The sequence below is a fragment of the Lepidochelys kempii genome, chromosome 1 (genome assembly GCF_965140265.1).
Source record: "Lepidochelys kempii isolate rLepKem1 chromosome 1, rLepKem1.hap2, whole genome shotgun sequence".
Lineage (NCBI taxonomy): Eukaryota > Metazoa > Chordata > Testudines > Cheloniidae > Lepidochelys > Lepidochelys kempii.
Window position 1 is genome coordinate 223,729,004 of NC_133256.1, and position 17,014 is coordinate 223,746,017.

The following is a 17,014-nucleotide window of genomic DNA, read 5'->3' on the forward strand; positions in this document are numbered from 1 at the left end:
AAGTTCTGTATGTAATATGGATAGAAGAATGAAGTTCTTGGTGCTGTGGAGATGGAATATAAACAGCTGAGAGAAATACAAGGGCTGAAAGCACCCCATATGTTCTGGGTTTATTGAAATACAGTTTTCAGGTAGAATGAGTTTCCTCTTTAATGTAAAGAGGAAATAATGGATTTACTGAGGCATGAAAGCTTAGTTAGAATAAGGAGGTATGGATGATCCACAGTGTTAGATTTAGTATAATGCAGCATCCTTTGGTCTAATTGTTTGCTCTTTTAAGTTTTGGAAAAATCCCATCTTTATTCTCTGTTTTAGTTGGTGCATTTTTTTTAAAGGAAGTCTGTAAATGTTTTTCATCTTAAATTGAATCTGTTCTTGGATTTGGGAGTTGGCAGCATATTGTACAGGATTTTAGGGAAATGCCAACCTATCAAGAATAGGGATGTATAACTGGCCACTTCCTACACGTTTACAGTTTGGACTTTTGTCATGCGTAGGAAAAATGTTTGTACTCAATATGGTGACCTAATAAAACCAAAAAACAATCATTCCACAACAGGGCAAGAATTTTGGTTGCTCTTAATATACAATAGGTAAATGCTTGGCCATCAATCTTTTTTTATTCACTCAGTTTGTTTTAAATGTGTATAGCCACATATAGTAAGTGTTTAGTCCTTTCTCTTCCTGCTTTCTCACAAAGTATTATATAGGCATCTTAAACAACAGTATAAATGCAAATACATTTAATTTGAACTAAATTTTCTTCATGCAATAGCAGACTTCTTGGTAAAATCTGTTTTTAATTTTACTGATTACCATGCTGATAATATAACTGGCTATAGTCAGGAAACAGTGATACCTAGCACAAGAGAGATTCATCTTGACAGAGGTGCACTGTCTCTTCTCCCACCACTAAAACAGTGTATATAGTTTGTAAATGTTTTTAAAGTAAGGTGCGAAGGGTGGATAAAAAGGTGATTTTTAAAAAAATGTTTTTAATTGGACTTTTAAAAAGTTTAAATACAGGCTTATTTTTTTTTTTAATAAACCTATTTACAATTAAATTGGAGATTTTGTGGTAAGGCCTACTGTAATCTATTACAGTAATTTTAAAATTTAAATTAAAAAAATATTTAGTAGTACATATTTGCTGCCAAATGTTGAAGGAAGTCAAACCACTGAGCTGGTGGAAGTCACTGGCTGAGCGCTTGGAACTAGAGTTAGTTGAAGTGCTAAAATTGCTTTTAGTAGCAATAGCCTCTTCTGTAGGTTCAGAGGGAATATTTTCTTCATTTCTGTTTATTCAGCTATTTCAGTGCAGTGACTAGATCATTCAGAATTAAGAAACAAATGGGAGTTGAAAAAACAGAAAAGTTTATTTCCTCCTCCAATCTGTGTATTAAAAACTAGGTTTGAGAAGATGAGATCTACTAGTTCTAAAATTCTGAAGCACAATGGTGACCAGGAAAAGTCAGTTCAGTTAGTTAACTGGAGATGTTACTTCCTTTCTCAATACATCGATTAGTTTTAAATGCAAAACATATTTTGATAACTTTAATTTGGTTAAATAAAGGAGGGTTATTTTAAAATGCTGGTTTTGTGCATTTTTAATTGTTTGAATTTCCCTCCAAATAGAGCTTGTCACAAATCACAAGTAAAAAAAAAAATTAATCACCTCGTAAATAAGAAATGCTTCACACCATTTTCTGACAATATAAAAATGTAAACATAAGAATTAAGACAAATTAAGAATCTGAATATGTGTAAATTAGACTAAATAAATGTCTATAGATGTGGTAGAGCCTCCTGGTTAGCAAAAAGAGAAACTAGATTTACTATAATGGCTATATTTAGTTGAGGATCATCATGTTTTAATGATCACCAACCAATGAAAATTAACCTTCTTTTAGGAAAATAACTAAAAAAGTACAAATGCAAAGCAAGCTTAAAAATCAGTGATTCAGATCAGGGTTTCCTGCTTGCTAATTTAAATCATGATTAAAATAGGTGATTTTAATTAATCCATCCTGAAACTACCCTGGCTTTTGAAGTTTAATTCTGTGGTTACATTTTTCATGTTAATTTTGACTGAACCTCCAGTTATTCTCTATAAATATTTTTATCTGATGATTATGTGTTGATTAAGAAATCTCCATGAGGTCTACAGGGCTAATAAAACTGCTCTCTTATCCCCAACTCTCCTGCTCTTATTTCTGTTGATACCTGTGACTAGAAGTAGTAATTTAGCTATGACAGTAATTTGACTATGCCTATGAAACTGTAAGCCTTTGAGGAAACTGAATAGCTTGGTAGAATGATAATGGGATATACAATATCTTGCCTTCACATCACTTGTTCAAATTGAGCATGGGCTGATAATTTAATGATTGAAAGTAGTTGCCACCAGCCATCTGTCAGAGATCTTGTCAATCCAGTTACACCACCTACCTCATAATTGGTGCCCTTTTTGGCAGTCTCACCAGAGGGGTGGAGACCCTATTCCCCTTTTACCCTTAGGTGGGGTTCATTTGCATTAGTGGTTAAGCACACTGGCAGGACTGTTGTGGGAAGCTTGCACTGCTGTTACCCGTACTCAGCAGTTAACTATACAACAACACTCTCCAGTACTGTCACTCTGGCACCTTTCATAATTAGTAAATCAAGATGAAAATTATTCCTCTCCAGTTTCTCCCCTTCCTCCCCACCAAACCCTTTCAGCCCTTAATGCAGATCATACTTAAAATTGCTTTATAGCAGCCCGAGAGGGAGTATTGCTTCTTTTATTTTACTTCTCTTCCTTTCCCTGCTTTCTGTGGTTCCACTCTCCTCCCTCCCATCCCTCTCCACGAAAGAAAGAAAGAAAGATAGAGAGAAAGAAAAAGCTCCCATTGATTAGAATCTAGAGCTGGCAGATTTAGGAAGGTCTGTGGAGTGAAGCTCAACTTCATTGCTGATGCAAAGTGTGTAGCCACTCTTGAGCAAACTTGCTAATATGGCCCATAAAACATGTTTAGAGAGAATAAAATGCCAGTTAGATTAGGTGATTGAAAATGAACTATCACCACATCTCCTAATTGCTGTCCAGAAAACTACATGAAGTGGAGCATAGTGTTATATTATTACTTAGCTTAATGAAGTACCAGAAACCAGTACCTGTATACTTAGGTTTAAAGACTTTTTCACCATGACCTGTCCTTTTATCTACAGAAAAAAATAACACACATTTAAGTATAATCACATAATTGATAGAGCAATCAAGTGTGGTAGCTTCCTAGTCTTTATGAACCTTTCCAGATAGGGTCAGGCTTAGATAAGGATCACAAATCACTTTATGCACTGCATGTTAAGGGTTAGATTTTCAAAAGTGCTTTGCACCCAGCATCTTCCATTGTTCTCAATGACATATTCTCTTTGAGGGCTCTTGGGACCTGAGAACGTTTAAAAATCTGGGCACTTTATTTTGGTGCCTAAATGGGAACTGAGCTCTCTTGAAAAATATGGCTTGAGTTGTAGGTGCGCACTAAGGGCTCTTGAAAAATTTGACCTTGGGTATTCAGAGCAGTGTGGGGTTTTGTTGTTGTTTTGGGGTTTTTTTTGGGGGTGTTGGTAGTCAGTGAGACCTTGGAATTCTGCTGTTTTAATGATCATGTTAAAAGACTTGGACAAATTATGACCCTGTTAAAACTTGTCTAATTACGCAAACTTGAAAGCTTTTTAATGGCTATTTGGCATATATTTTTTTAAAACTCCGTTATTCTGGGAGTTCCAGTAGGTCAAGCTTCATTGTCACAATGTTGGATTTCAACTGAAACCTACATTATAATAGTGTCTCACAATGTGTGAACTTGAGTTTCCTCATTTTAATTAGGTGCTAATAAATATCTGTCTGACCCAGATGGAGGCATGTAAAAGAGCAGTTATGGTTTGATATCCGAGATCCTATTGCAAAATGTAAGGAAATAGATGATTTTATTTAGTGTGGTGTTGGAACATAAACATGACCATTAAATGAATCAACGTGTTTTTCTAGCAAATTGAAGAGTAGCAGTTTTTAAAAGACAGTTAATCAATAATTGAATGTGCTAGAGTGAAGTACTAGAAATTGCAATGTCCTTTATCCAAAGAGCCACTGGTCCAGGACATGTTCATACTTCACAATACTGTCCTGCTGCTATGCTTTTAACACCGATCAGAAAAGTGAGAATATTGTTGTCCCTCAGTCAGTTGTTGACTCCTGTCTAGGAGGGAGTGTGTGGATATTTCTTCAACAAGTTATGCAACCAGCAACTCCTTTCCACTCAAGAAAAGACTGAAATGAGGCTGGTTGGTCATTGTACATCTTGCAAATCCTGATCCCAAAGAAACTGAGCCTGTACCTCAAGCTCTAATCTTTGGTCAGGAATGTGTCTCCAGAATTCATGGGAAGTGGGGTTCCATAACTATCTTTTAGAATGTCTGCTTTACTTTAGTAGTCCTCTTAAATAAATGCAGCTTGCCAAAATGAGTTTGACCTGTGCCAGCAACTGAATGTCTAGTGGAAATGTATATCAATTTCTGTTAAGTCCTACTTCATCCATTTTCTAAGCAGAAGCTAGATAGTGGCACCCAGGAAGGAAGGAATGGCAAAAGCGCAGAGGTATTAAAAATTGACAACATTCAGAACAGAAGAACACTGGGTAAAGGGGGTGTTCGGAAGTCAGCTACAGTGTTTCGTATGTGTGAGGTAGAACATGCTGCTTTTGGGGTGAGGGAGAAAGACTGCAAAATACTCAGCTTTAATCCCATGAGGCCAGATTCATTGATGACTGATTTCAGCATAGCAGTAATCTGAACATGTTGTCTTCCACAATGTTTGTACTTCATTTTGGGGATAGGTAAGGACCGCATAAAAGGGGAAACTGGGGTGAGAAGAGATGTCATAGCAATGTGGCCAATAGATGACTCTTAATGGCCCTGCTTTTAATAAATATTAAAACAATCTAGTGAAATAAATGATGATAAATAGAACTCTGGTATTTAAACACTTTGTAATATTTAAATTTTTGATACGATAGCTATTCTTCTAATGGTTGAAAATAATAGTAAACCTAGAAGAGATGGTTGGCCCCGGGGCTTGGTAATAGATCACAAACCCTTTCAGTTCTAAATCTGTGTCAAGGTTGGAAGTGACTTGAATTATTTATTGGTGGTTTGGCATGTGTGAAATGAAATGTGTAATCTCAGTATAACTCTCTAATGTTTGTGCAGCACTTTGAAAAGGTAACTACTCCTTGGCACTTTTATAGTGCTTTGTTAGTGGAGCTGTATACCCCGAACAGCTGGCATCTGTTGGCATTCTGGCGTCAACGGATTGGCCAATAGAAAGTGAATTGCCCTCCGTTGCTAATGCGCTTTCCCATGGATAAACAGAAGACTTTGTTCAGCAGCGCTATCAGTGTAACACCTTTTCATAGATATTATACTATTTAAATGTAAAATTTAAAACAAAAGTGTACTTTTAATTATATGTGAACATGTGTTTTCCTCCTTATACCCTATTAGGCAAGCAGTGGTTAAAGGTTCTCTTCCACATCCTTTTGCTTTGACTTTGTTTGGGGACACATTGTACTGGACTGACTGGAACACTCATTCTATTTTGGCTTGCAACAAGTATTCTGGGGAGGACCTGCGTGAAATACATTCCAACATTTTCTCTCCCATGGATATCCATGTTTTCAGTCAACAGAGGCAGCCAAATGGTAAGGAGTCTTGGTTTCTTTTCTAGCTGCAGGTTGGAACTGATCTGTAGAAGTCTGATATGCCTTTCTGTTTGGGGACAAGAGGAAATTACGTGAGAGCTGGATGGCTACATTTGCTTTATGATGCAACAGTTTCCAAAGCAGGGGACTTGGGAATAGACCTAAAGGGACACTGAGTATTCTTTACGTTGTTCTTTAACATTAATAAAACATCTCACCCCTCCTCCTCCTCTTGCCTGCCATAGTGATGCTGTGCAGCGTTCCTTTTTATTTATTTATTTTTAAGGGGGCCATGTGCTGGAGATTTAAACAATAGGGGACTTACTTTTTCTCTCTCTTGAGCATTACCTGAGAAGTCCATGTTCCTGAATGGAAACTATTGTTAATGTGGCTAATGGTGTTAAACATGACTAGCTCTGTAGGATAACCACCATCTTAACCTTTTAGTGAATTTATCTTGCTTGCATTTTGTATTTTTGTACATGCCGCTGCTTGTTTTGGTGCTGAGCAGTTTGTGAAACTGATAAGAGCACAGATTAAACAAGAATCCTATGTAGAGCCAAATGCCACATTTTCAAGAAAGGAAATATGCAATGTCTTTGCAGTTGGGTACAATAATTATCCACTCTTAATGCTTGGAATTAACTTTTACTTGTTCTGTGTTTATTATTTCCTCCTTTATCCACTTTCCGAACACAGACTCTTAAAAAAGCCTTGTGCCTACTGACACATGAGAGGAGGTTATTTGTTATCAAAAATATTAATCTGTGTGATTTATGTTCAACAGCTACAAACCCATGTGGAAGTAATAATGGTGGCTGCTCCCACTTGTGTTTGATGTCTCCTATCAAGCCTTCTTATCAGTGTGCTTGTCCCACTGGTGTGAAACTCCTTGAGAATGGAAAGAACTGCAAAGATGGTAGGCTTTGTTTTTGAAAGATTATTTTGGAATAAACTTGATGTAGTTTCTGCAAGAAAGGTGTTTGTCCATTTAATTGGATAAAGCATATGAAGGGGCTTGTGGGTTGGAAATATTATTATGGGAAATAGTAGGATAGAATGATTTATGCTTTTCCAATACAGATGTAAATTATAGGGAATGTTCCCTGAAGACTTGCACATGCATGGAAAACTTCTAATTGTGTTCTGTTAATATGTTCATCTCTCTACTTTTAAAAAGAGAAGGCGTGGTCTCATGGCTAAAGAATAGGTACTGGAGACCAGATTTGGGGTCTAGTCCCAGCACCACCACTGATTGACTATGTGGCATTGGGCAAGCATTTTGAGCCTTGGTTTCCTCATCTCTTAAAAAAGGAGGTAACAACTACCTCATATATTGCTTCTTAGGGCAGGTCTACACCTAAAACGCTGCATAGGTGCGGCTGAACCACTGTCACGCTGAGGCGAAGATGCTCCTATGATGATGGGAGAGCTGCTCCCATCGGTACAGTTAATCCACCTCCCTGAGAGGTGGGAGCTATATTGACGGAGAAGCTCTCCCCTTTGTATGCCAGGGGTTAGGTTGGTATAACTCTGTCGCTCAGGGGTGTGGACTTTTCGCACCCCTGAGCAACACAGTTCTACTGATGTAAGTCTATAGTGTATACCTGGCCTCAGTGAATTAATGTCTGTAAAGCACTTCTGTTGTTATTGTACATTAAATATTTTCATCCCTTCTTTGAGATCCAACCAAGCAAAATCTCTCTTTAATGCTGCCACTTATCCTACCCCATTCATACCTAACATCATAGGCTGAAACTTTCAGATCATGTGCTTAAAGTTAGGCACTTGAATCTGTATTTAGGCACTAAAATAAGTGTGGCATTATTTCCAGAGGTGTTGAGCACCCAGAGGTCTAGCTGACTTGTTAGGGAAATATGACTGCTCAACACCCCTCCCTGTAAATCAAGTGATCTTTACTGAAGTGCCTAAATATAGATTCAGGTGCCTAACTTTAGGCACTCAAGTTTGAAAATCTAAATAATTTTTAACATTGGATCGGATTGCTATAATGATCCTGATGTCAAACGGCTGAAGAATAAGTATCAGGATCAAATTAACTCTTGTAAAACAAAGAACCTTTTTTCATGCAGACTCTCCCCACTGAAAAGGTAGCGGGGGGGGGGGGGGGGAACCCATAAAATGATATAGGCAGAATTAATTTTAAATAGAATAATTTGAAAAAAATGTTTTTAATTTTATTAATGTACCCGTTTATATTTAATTTAAGACATTTACTCGGACTTGTCAGCTGCTCTTCAGTGTTTCCTCTTATCTCCTCCTATTTCACTCCTCCTGATTGTTTAACATGGCTAGTTGTGTCCGTGAGAACCTTATTAAAATAAATTGCCTCTTGTACATAGAAGAGCAAAAAAGCATAAAGATTCTAAAGCAGCCTTGCAAAATTGTCATGAGGAATTGCCAGCCCATGCAAAAAATTTACTTTCCCATCCTTACCATGATGAACAAGCTAATGTTTTTATTACCTGTCAAAATAAATTATCTGAGGCATGTAGATGAAGAGTATTTATTTTCATAAATAAAAATTTCAAATAATGATTTAAACTCTGATATCAGATTCTGGGTATTCACAGCCATAAAATATATCAGCTTATTTCTTTGCCTGGTTCATGATGAGTCAATTTTTATTCCATTCTCTCCATAAGAACATGAGATACTGAACCATTAGTGTGCTCCTGTTCAGAATTACAGCATAGCTCTTCATATTATCAGTGATTTTATTTACTAAGAATCACTTTAAAGCATTGTGCAAGCGATATGTAGAGTATATGCAACAGAGACTTAGATGATCATATCAATATCAATTTGTGTGTCCCTCCTGTTCTCTGCCTGTGGCACACAATAGTTTAGTCTCCTGCGGGCTATAATACTTTGATCTAATTATGGTTGTTTGGTGTGGAGGCGGCTGGGTGGTGTTTTGTGGCCTCTGATATACAGGAGATCAGATGAGATGATCTGGTGGTCACTCTGGTCTTAAACTCTATGACTCTGCCTGACTCTCTGAATGATCCAAAATAACAAGCCCACCTTTTAAGAGGTGGAATGGAAATTAAAAATGGAAAATCCATTTCCTTAGTCAATATGTGCTGTATACCCCACTGCTAAACAGGATTAGAGTAGTCAGTGCAAAACAAAGTAAAAATATATACACCTCAAGCCTTGTTTCACATTCTAGGATGTCTCGCTGTGCTTACCTAATGTCCCAGTACGCATCATTCTGGTAAATCACAGCTGCTAAGAGACTTTTGCTGGGGGAGGATAGGACCAAAGGGAACCAGGGAAGGCCTGTGTGTGGGGTATGGTCCAGCTTTCAAAGTTGTTATGCTTTGCTCAGAGATTATATAATAATTAAAAAAAAAAAGTATCTTTGACAATTGTGCTCCTTCTTTGAGGTGGCGAAGGTGACAGAGACTTGGGGCTGCTGTGGGTGAGGGAGGCAGGACTTTCCTGAGCCCTACAGGGCCAGCTCCAAGTTGCATTCGATTGCTTTTGGTAGTTGTGAAATGTCAAAATTGTGAATTTTGTGGGGCATTGCAGTTAAAAAGAGCAGGCCAGCAGGAGTCTCAAGGATCTAAAAGAAGTAAATCTGTTCTTGTTTATGTGTAGACTTTCTCTTGTAGGCTGCTTACTGATATTAGTGAAATAAATTGATTTTCCATTTTTACTCTGCAGTTGGCCTGTTAAATGTGTTTGTCCTGGAAAAAGTGAAACTGAACACAGTGAATTAAAAAAATCAATTTTTCCCTGTGAGCCAGATCCATTCAGTAAATTTCAGTTGTGCTGAAAGAACCAAAGAAAGCTGAATAATTAAAGTTTCAGATGAGGTTTTGAAATGTAACCTGTTTTTGACTTTGCTGGGAAAAAAGATGATTTCCAGTTAAAGAGCAGTGAAAATGAGGAGAGAGACAATGCCTCTTTCTTTCAAGGCAATTTTATCTTCTAGTGGTGGTCTGAGCAAAAATCATGATAGCTCTGAAACTAAATAATAAATTGTTTCATACTGAAAGGAATACCTCTGAGAGGCAGAGATCCTTATTTTTCTGGAATGTTAGATTAGCGCGCTGGCCAGAACAGGAAAGATTTGGAGGGTGATTATTGTGTGCATGTTAGCAGTGGTTTGGCATTGACAGATGAACCTTGCAGCCAAAGGTGAGGCTGGCTGACCCTCCTTGAGCAGTTTCCATGACAACTAGCATTTTTGAATAGTTTCAGTTTATAGCAAAGTGTGTTTTCTAGTGTTTTGGGTTTTTTTAAATCGCACCTTAGAGGAACTTCATTTTTTCTGACTATTCAGAACAATACCTTTTTTTTCCCCTTTCCTGTTTTGGGTAGATTCCATAAACTTCTCTCCAAAGTATTTTAGGAAGGGTTGATGTATGAGCTGGGATAAAGTTAGTTATTCTCCTCATGACTAATTATACTGACTGCTCAGTCGCTTTTAATTTCCACTCCCCTTCCAAAAGAAAACAGTTATGTAATTGGGACTTTGGCTTACTTCCAATGCTAACACTCCTCCAACATCTGGGTGAAAGTTCAAAAATCCCTATTCCTCAAAGAAAAGAGAGGGAGAATGACCAGTTTGCCAGCCAGCAATTCCTCAATCGATATGTCCAAGGCTAACTGAGCTATTTTGAGCATGCAACTGCCACAGCCAGTATATTTTACTTTAGCTTGCTGTTCTGTAAAGCACTTTGGGGTGTTGTTCAGTATGACATGCATCCATATGAACCTACTTCTATTGACACTCTGGCTGTATATATGCTGTTTGATTGACATTTCTTTTTGTTTAATGGTAAAATTTGAGTTTGTTTTTAGAGGCCTACTGCGTTCTTGTTTATCTTGGGAAGATCTCCCCATTCATTCACTTGCACTCTGTGTCCTTATGTGCGCTAGACATTTTCTTCTTATTTCGCACTTTTTCTACCACCAGTACAGTTTAACTGTTGGCCCTTGGAAAGGAATAAACACTACAGTAGTTGCTTTCACTTAGTGAGGAGACCTAATATTTTTCTAATGTAGCATTGTTAAAAAGTAAATAAATAAATAATTTTTTTTTGGGCTGTGAATCTTGCTTTGGTTTTCCTGTCACTGTCAAGAAGAGACATTCTTTATCCCATCCATATCTAGCAACCCTTATACTGTTTTTTCTTTTTTTTTCTTGTCTTGAGGACAGCTACCAGAACTCTGTATTTCCTGTTGCAGTTTAAGAGTACCCCTTGAAACTCCTAAATTCTCTGCCTCCACAGCCTGTAAAGCCTGAATCCAGATTTCTTTATACATATCAAGATTCTTCATTTTAAAATTGTTCCTTTCCCCACCTCCCTTTAAACAAGAGAGAAATTTGCCATAAATTTCTGGACACTTCTTCCTTTTCCTCTGTAAATTCAAGGCTGTTCTCATCTAGATGAGAAATCTTGTTGGGGTTCTATCTCTTCTCTCCTCCTGTAGTAGCAGGGGCAGACTGACAGCAACAGGTACAACAAAATAAATGGGATGGGATAAAAATCAAGGCAAAGATTTTTAGGAGAAGGAAATCTAATCAAATATGTAATAATTGTATTGAGAATTTATTCATTACTTACGCTTGATAAGGCACAGAGAGAGCATTAGACTTGTGCTAGGCATGGGTCCTGTTATTTATATAGTCCTGGACCGATACCAAGAAAATACTGTTATTCTGAGGGACCAACAATGGTTTTAAAGTAAAATAATGTACAGATCACCAGGGCAACAAGCAGATGCTTTGTTTATACTATTGTAAAGCTTGGCAGGTCGTGACACATACGACTTTAAAGTCATGTAATTGCAAGTATCCGCTTGCTTCTTCCCATTCTTTCCTAGATCTCTCTTCCTCCCCCCATGTGTTTAAATTAGACTTGATTATTAGTAGAGACTTTCTAGAGAAATATTAGGGGTAGTAGAACTGATACAATGCACTGCCAGCTTGCAAAGCCAGCTTTCAAACTGCTTAATAAAAGTAGGCAAAAGTTTTCAAACGTGGGTGCCCTAGAGTAAGGCTTCTGTGTCCATATTTAGACACCTAAATAAATGGCTTGACTTTTCAAAAAGAACTGAGCACCCAGTGAGTTCCCATTAACACCTAACTCTAGGAACCCGTATAAATAGATATTTTTTTTAAATGTTGGTCTTGGTCTCCAACTTTAATCGTTTATAAACTATTGGGTGCTAAAATTCTCATAAATTGTGTGGGAGATCAGCAAGATGGTAATCAGAAGACCTGATTTTAAAAAACTGCTCGATTGTTTAATTTATAGCACTACTTCAGTATTTTTGGCTTACTGTTAAATGCTAACTTTAAATATAGTTCCGTAACACTTGAATTAAAAAAGCACATTACATTTGGTAGCTCCAGTGTGTTCCCCTCTCCCACTGAAGTCATGGTGGTAGTGGGGTTATGAGCCATTTTGTATATTCATAAGGAGTTACAGTGCCCCAGTAAATGATGACTTGAAACCCTATACACAGGTATGCACAAACCTGAAATCCTCTTTCCTGCATTTTTTCCTCTTAAGTATGTGTACCCGGTATGATTTTTTCCTGTATTGTTCACCAGTGGAGGTAGAAGCTTTTTGGTTTTGTTTTTGTTTTTAATCTTGTACCAAAGCAAAACAAAAACACACAAATTTTAAGTGAAACTTCGTTACCGTGGGGTCAAAGGGCAAAAGTTACAAGCTGCAACTATTCTGGGTAATTATCTTAGAAAATTGATGGTGTATGTACAGAGTCTTGAAGCTGGACTTTAGTCTTGTGTGTATGTGTTTGTTTTTAATGACCTTTGGAATTTGAATTAACAAAATACTGAGATATAAAAGCTTCATGTCTTGCGCAACCTACATGTCTTGCATAGTCCTCTGAACATAGTCCTCACAATCCAATGTTATATGAGGCTTTTCAACGGATGTTTTGTACAAGTTTGTCTAGTTTTTAGTTTGGAGTCTTCCCTTATTTGTTCCTTGATGATGATCAAGGTGGTGATATGTGGCCAGTGGTCATCCTATAGATATTCCAGCCTCTGAGATTTACTACTTTTGGTATTGGTCAGGACAAGGAGAGCCTGCTGAGATCATCTGAAGTTACACCGCTTCAACCTAAACTTCTGGTGAGGTGCTTCTCTGCTAATCAATTCCCATTTTCCCAACAGAATGGCTTTCAAAAGCGATATAACTAGCCAGATAAGTTGTCTGTTTACAGAGGTGTGGATAATCACTTTAAAGAACGTTTTTAACTCTTTATTGCTTGATTGGCCATGTTTTTGCGGGGTTGGTTTTGTTTGATGAGTGGAATGTTTGCTATGCTCCTAGATAAAGACCATGAAATTCTTAGCTCAAAGATCCGGTGTGCAACATAGGTTAACTGAAAGCCAATAATTTCCTGATATTGAATGAGGTCTTAAAGACACGGGTCCTAGAGACACAGGTATGTCTACACTTAAAGTGCTATGGCAGCACATCTGCAACAGTACAGCTGCCCCGCTGTAGCACTTCAGTGTAGACAATACTTCCGTTGATGGGAGGGGTACTTCTGTCGGCATTGGTAATTCTCCCCAAAAGGCAGTTGCTAGGCTAACAGACAAATTCTTCCATAGACATACCACTGTCTACACCAGGGGTTAGGTCGGTATGTTTGTCTCTCAGGGGTATGGATTTTTCACACTCCTGAGAGATGTAGCTATGTCGATGTATGTTCTACAGTGGAGACCAGCCTGCAGTCTGTTTGACAAAACAAAATTCTTTTTTCTTTTGTCAATGCTGTGTTGAAATGGAGCTTATTTGAGAACAATCAGAAGGTCAATTTTAAGGGTGAATTTCAGCACAGACAGTACTTTCCTCAGCTGAAGTCTTTCTGGCAAACTGGCAATAGTTTTTCAAAATGATCATAACTTTCACCCATGTCCAAGAAAGTTTTTTAAAGTTACGTATTAAAATTACTATCTGAAATACTTCATATGACTTCTTTTGATCATCTGCAGACCTGGTGGTAATGCATTCCTATCACTTCAACTGCAGTTGATGATGATGATTTCTACAATTTAGGTCAAATGGAAGCTTGGATAAAAGATGATGTAGATTCTGATGAGGCTGTATTGGAGAATCTTTGTTAATTGACTATGAATAGCTGAGGTAGTTGGTGGCAAATTGATTACTTGTGCATCTATTACTGTATATATGGTAATTCAATGTAAGTATGTTTTGACCTTGACATCGAATCAAGATTTTATTTATTTATTTATTTATTTATTTTTGTGGATATGGTAGTTAATAGACTTCTGTGACAAGGTTGCTTACTTTTTTTTAACTTTTGTAATCATGGGACTTATAGTGTATTTCTACACATCAATTAAACACCTGCAGCTGGCCTATGTCAGCTGACTCGGGCTCAGTCTTTCGGGCTGTTTAATTGCAGTGTAGACGTTCGGGCTCAGGTTGGAGCCTGGGTTCCAGATTCTGTGATCTTGGAGGGTCCCAGAGCCTGGGCACCAGCCTGTGCCCGGGCACCAGCCTGTGCCCGGACATCTACCCTGTATATTTATAGCCTCGCAACCTGAGCTTGAGTCAGCTGACGTGGGCTAACCGCAAGTGTTTAATTGCTGTGTAGCATACCCTTGTAACCCTGGTCTGTTTTTCTTTTGTTTAAGTCTCATGTTAAAGTTTAAAGAAGGCATAAAAATATAGCTGCGGGATGGGGAAAACCTACATTGGATAATGCATAAAAGAAGAGTTTTTTGCTAGCTAAATAGCTGACAAATGTATACATATATTTCTAAACGAGAACGCGATGGTTTAGGATGGAGAATAACACGGTCTTTTTAGTCCATTCTTAAGAAAGAACACTTGTATTAATGTTCTAAACTTTTATTGTTCAAAATCACCATCTTCTTTAGCAGTGTTTCTCAACCATTTTGTGCTGTCGACCCTCTTTGGACTTAAAAAACAAACAGACAGACAGTAAAGTGTGACCCCCCCCACCCAGCACTAGAAAAACTTACAGCCACTTACCTTAAGCTCAGAGCTTTGGGCTTCAGCCGCTGCTCAGGGCTGAAACATGTACATTAGCTTTCTGGGGCCCCAAGCAATTGCTCTGCTTTCTACCCCCCTAAACCCAGCCCTGCTTGTGATCCTCTTAAAGCCATCCGGTCACTCCTTATCAAATAGATAAATCACCTCACCCATTCCAGTTAAGTTGGTTTATCTTAAATAAAAATGAAATTCACTGGCATAAGATAACTTTAAAATCCCGCAAAATAAATCATTATTGAAAATAAAAATATTTTCAGATACAATGACAAATTCACCACTAGCTTGTGCTGTACTCTATGGAAAAATCAGCTACAGCATAAATGAACAGATTTTTTTTCCCTCTGTAAATGTAAAGGTTGTAAAGGCATCAGTACACTTCATTTCAGCATGACTTTGTAAGCCTATGTAGTAGAGGTCTTCACATCTTGATACAGACTTCTTTCATTAGATGTGTTAATGAAGAGTCCGTCCAGCTTCATGAGAGTCAATCCCAGCATATGATGCATTTCCCCCTGTTAAACAAGCCAGGTTGATTGACACAGGAATTTCACAGGAGGGTCACTCTCATTGTTTTATATTAGCTTGTTTCATAGGTATGTCACTGTTTAAACACGCACTTTTTTTTTTTAATAAAAGGTTTTTCCCTATTGCCACCAGATATGTTATCTATGAGAGGATAGCCAACTGTTGGTTCCAATATAGTCACAACAGATTTGTTGATTTGGTTTCAGTGCTTTTGGAAGGATTCAATTTTTATTGATAAATATCGGTAAATATTGATTTTGCCATACACGCACCCCGATGAAAAAATATTTCAATTGATAATTAAAATTTACAGATAGAATAAGAAAATGCTGCTTGAGAGTTTATTAATTTGATTTAAGCATATTTTACCTTGTATATTTTGACATGTGATGTCGACAATTTGTATTGTAACAGTTATAAACCCTCCCTTAATTTTCCACAGCTTTGGTATCGATTTACATTTTCAATCTTAAAAAAAAACCTTAAAAATTAACGGGTATTAGCCATTGAAATTATATATAAAAAAACTAATTTTGCCAAGTCTACGTATCTAAAACATACTGTAATATATTAAACTTTGCAAAATGTACATGCTATGTACAATTCAAGTTGGACCAAAAGGGCACTATTCATCAACATTTTCTTATTATCATGCAGATTTTAATAGTCCATTTCTACAGAAAATGTCCTCTGAATCATTCAGCACTGGATCCAAAATTCACACTGAAGAACTTTGAGCTAGATTCTCCAGAGGTGCAAATCAATCTGCATAGTACCACTGAAGTCTGTGGGGCCACACTAATTTGCACCAGCTGAGAATCTTGCTAAGAATCTGCATATTTATCATGTGCAATTTTTGAATTAAGGGTATATTTTTTTTGTTTGGTTTTGGTATATTCAGGAGCCACCGAATTACTGCTCCTAGCCCGCAGGACGGACTTGAGGCGCATTTCCTTGGATACCCCGGATTTTACAGACATTGTCTTGCAGCTAGAGGACATCCGTCATGCCATTGCTATTGACTATGATCCTGTGGAAGGATACATCTATTGGACTGATGATGAGGTGAGGGCCATTCGCCGCTCTTTCATAGATGGATCAGGTAGTCAGTTCGTTGTCACGGCACAGATTGCGCATCCCGATGGCATTGCTGTGGACTGGGTTGCCCGAAACCTTTATTGGACTGACACCGGCACTGACCGCATAGAAGTGACAAGACTTAACGGGACTATGAGAAAGATCTTGATATCAGAAGACTTGGAAGAACCAAGAGCAATCGTATTGGATCCCATGATTGGGTAAGGAAGTGTTTAAAATGTTTTAGAAAGTTGTATCATTCAGAAATGTAATGTGTACCCTTTAACAATGGCAGAGATTCATTGTAGCTCTCTGATGCCAAATACACTATGGTCTCTTTAAAAGGCAAACAAAAAATACAAACCCTAGTGATCTTTCTAGTGGAGTTCAAGCCTGTCTGTATTCAGGAGTATAAATAATACCAATTTTTTTATCATATTAAACTCACTTTCACTCATCTGGCTTTTAACTGTAACATGATCTGGGCTATGCAGATATATGTACACTGATTTGAAAATTTAAGAACAAGTGATCTTTAATACCATTTGATTTGTGGGAGGTCTTACGTTTCCAAAGTTAAATTTTTTTAGTTTTTTTTTCAACCTCTTCCTCCTA

General features: G+C 37.6%; 1 protein-coding gene across 8 annotated transcripts in view; it reads left to right on the top strand.

The window, feature by feature from the left end:
* Positions 1-17,014, top strand: part of LRP6 (LDL receptor related protein 6) — a 299,386-nt gene that overhangs the window by 105,492 nt on the left and 176,880 nt on the right. For all 8 annotated transcript variants that reach the window (XM_073315566.1, XM_073315572.1, XM_073315600.1 and 5 more), the window contains 3 exons: positions 5,542-5,738; positions 6,526-6,657; positions 16,224-16,620. In XM_073315566.1, the coding sequence (XP_073171667.1) occupies positions 5,542-5,738; positions 6,526-6,657; positions 16,224-16,620 (726 nt within the window). The remainder of the gene's footprint in view (positions 1-5,541; positions 5,739-6,525; positions 6,658-16,223; positions 16,621-17,014) is intronic.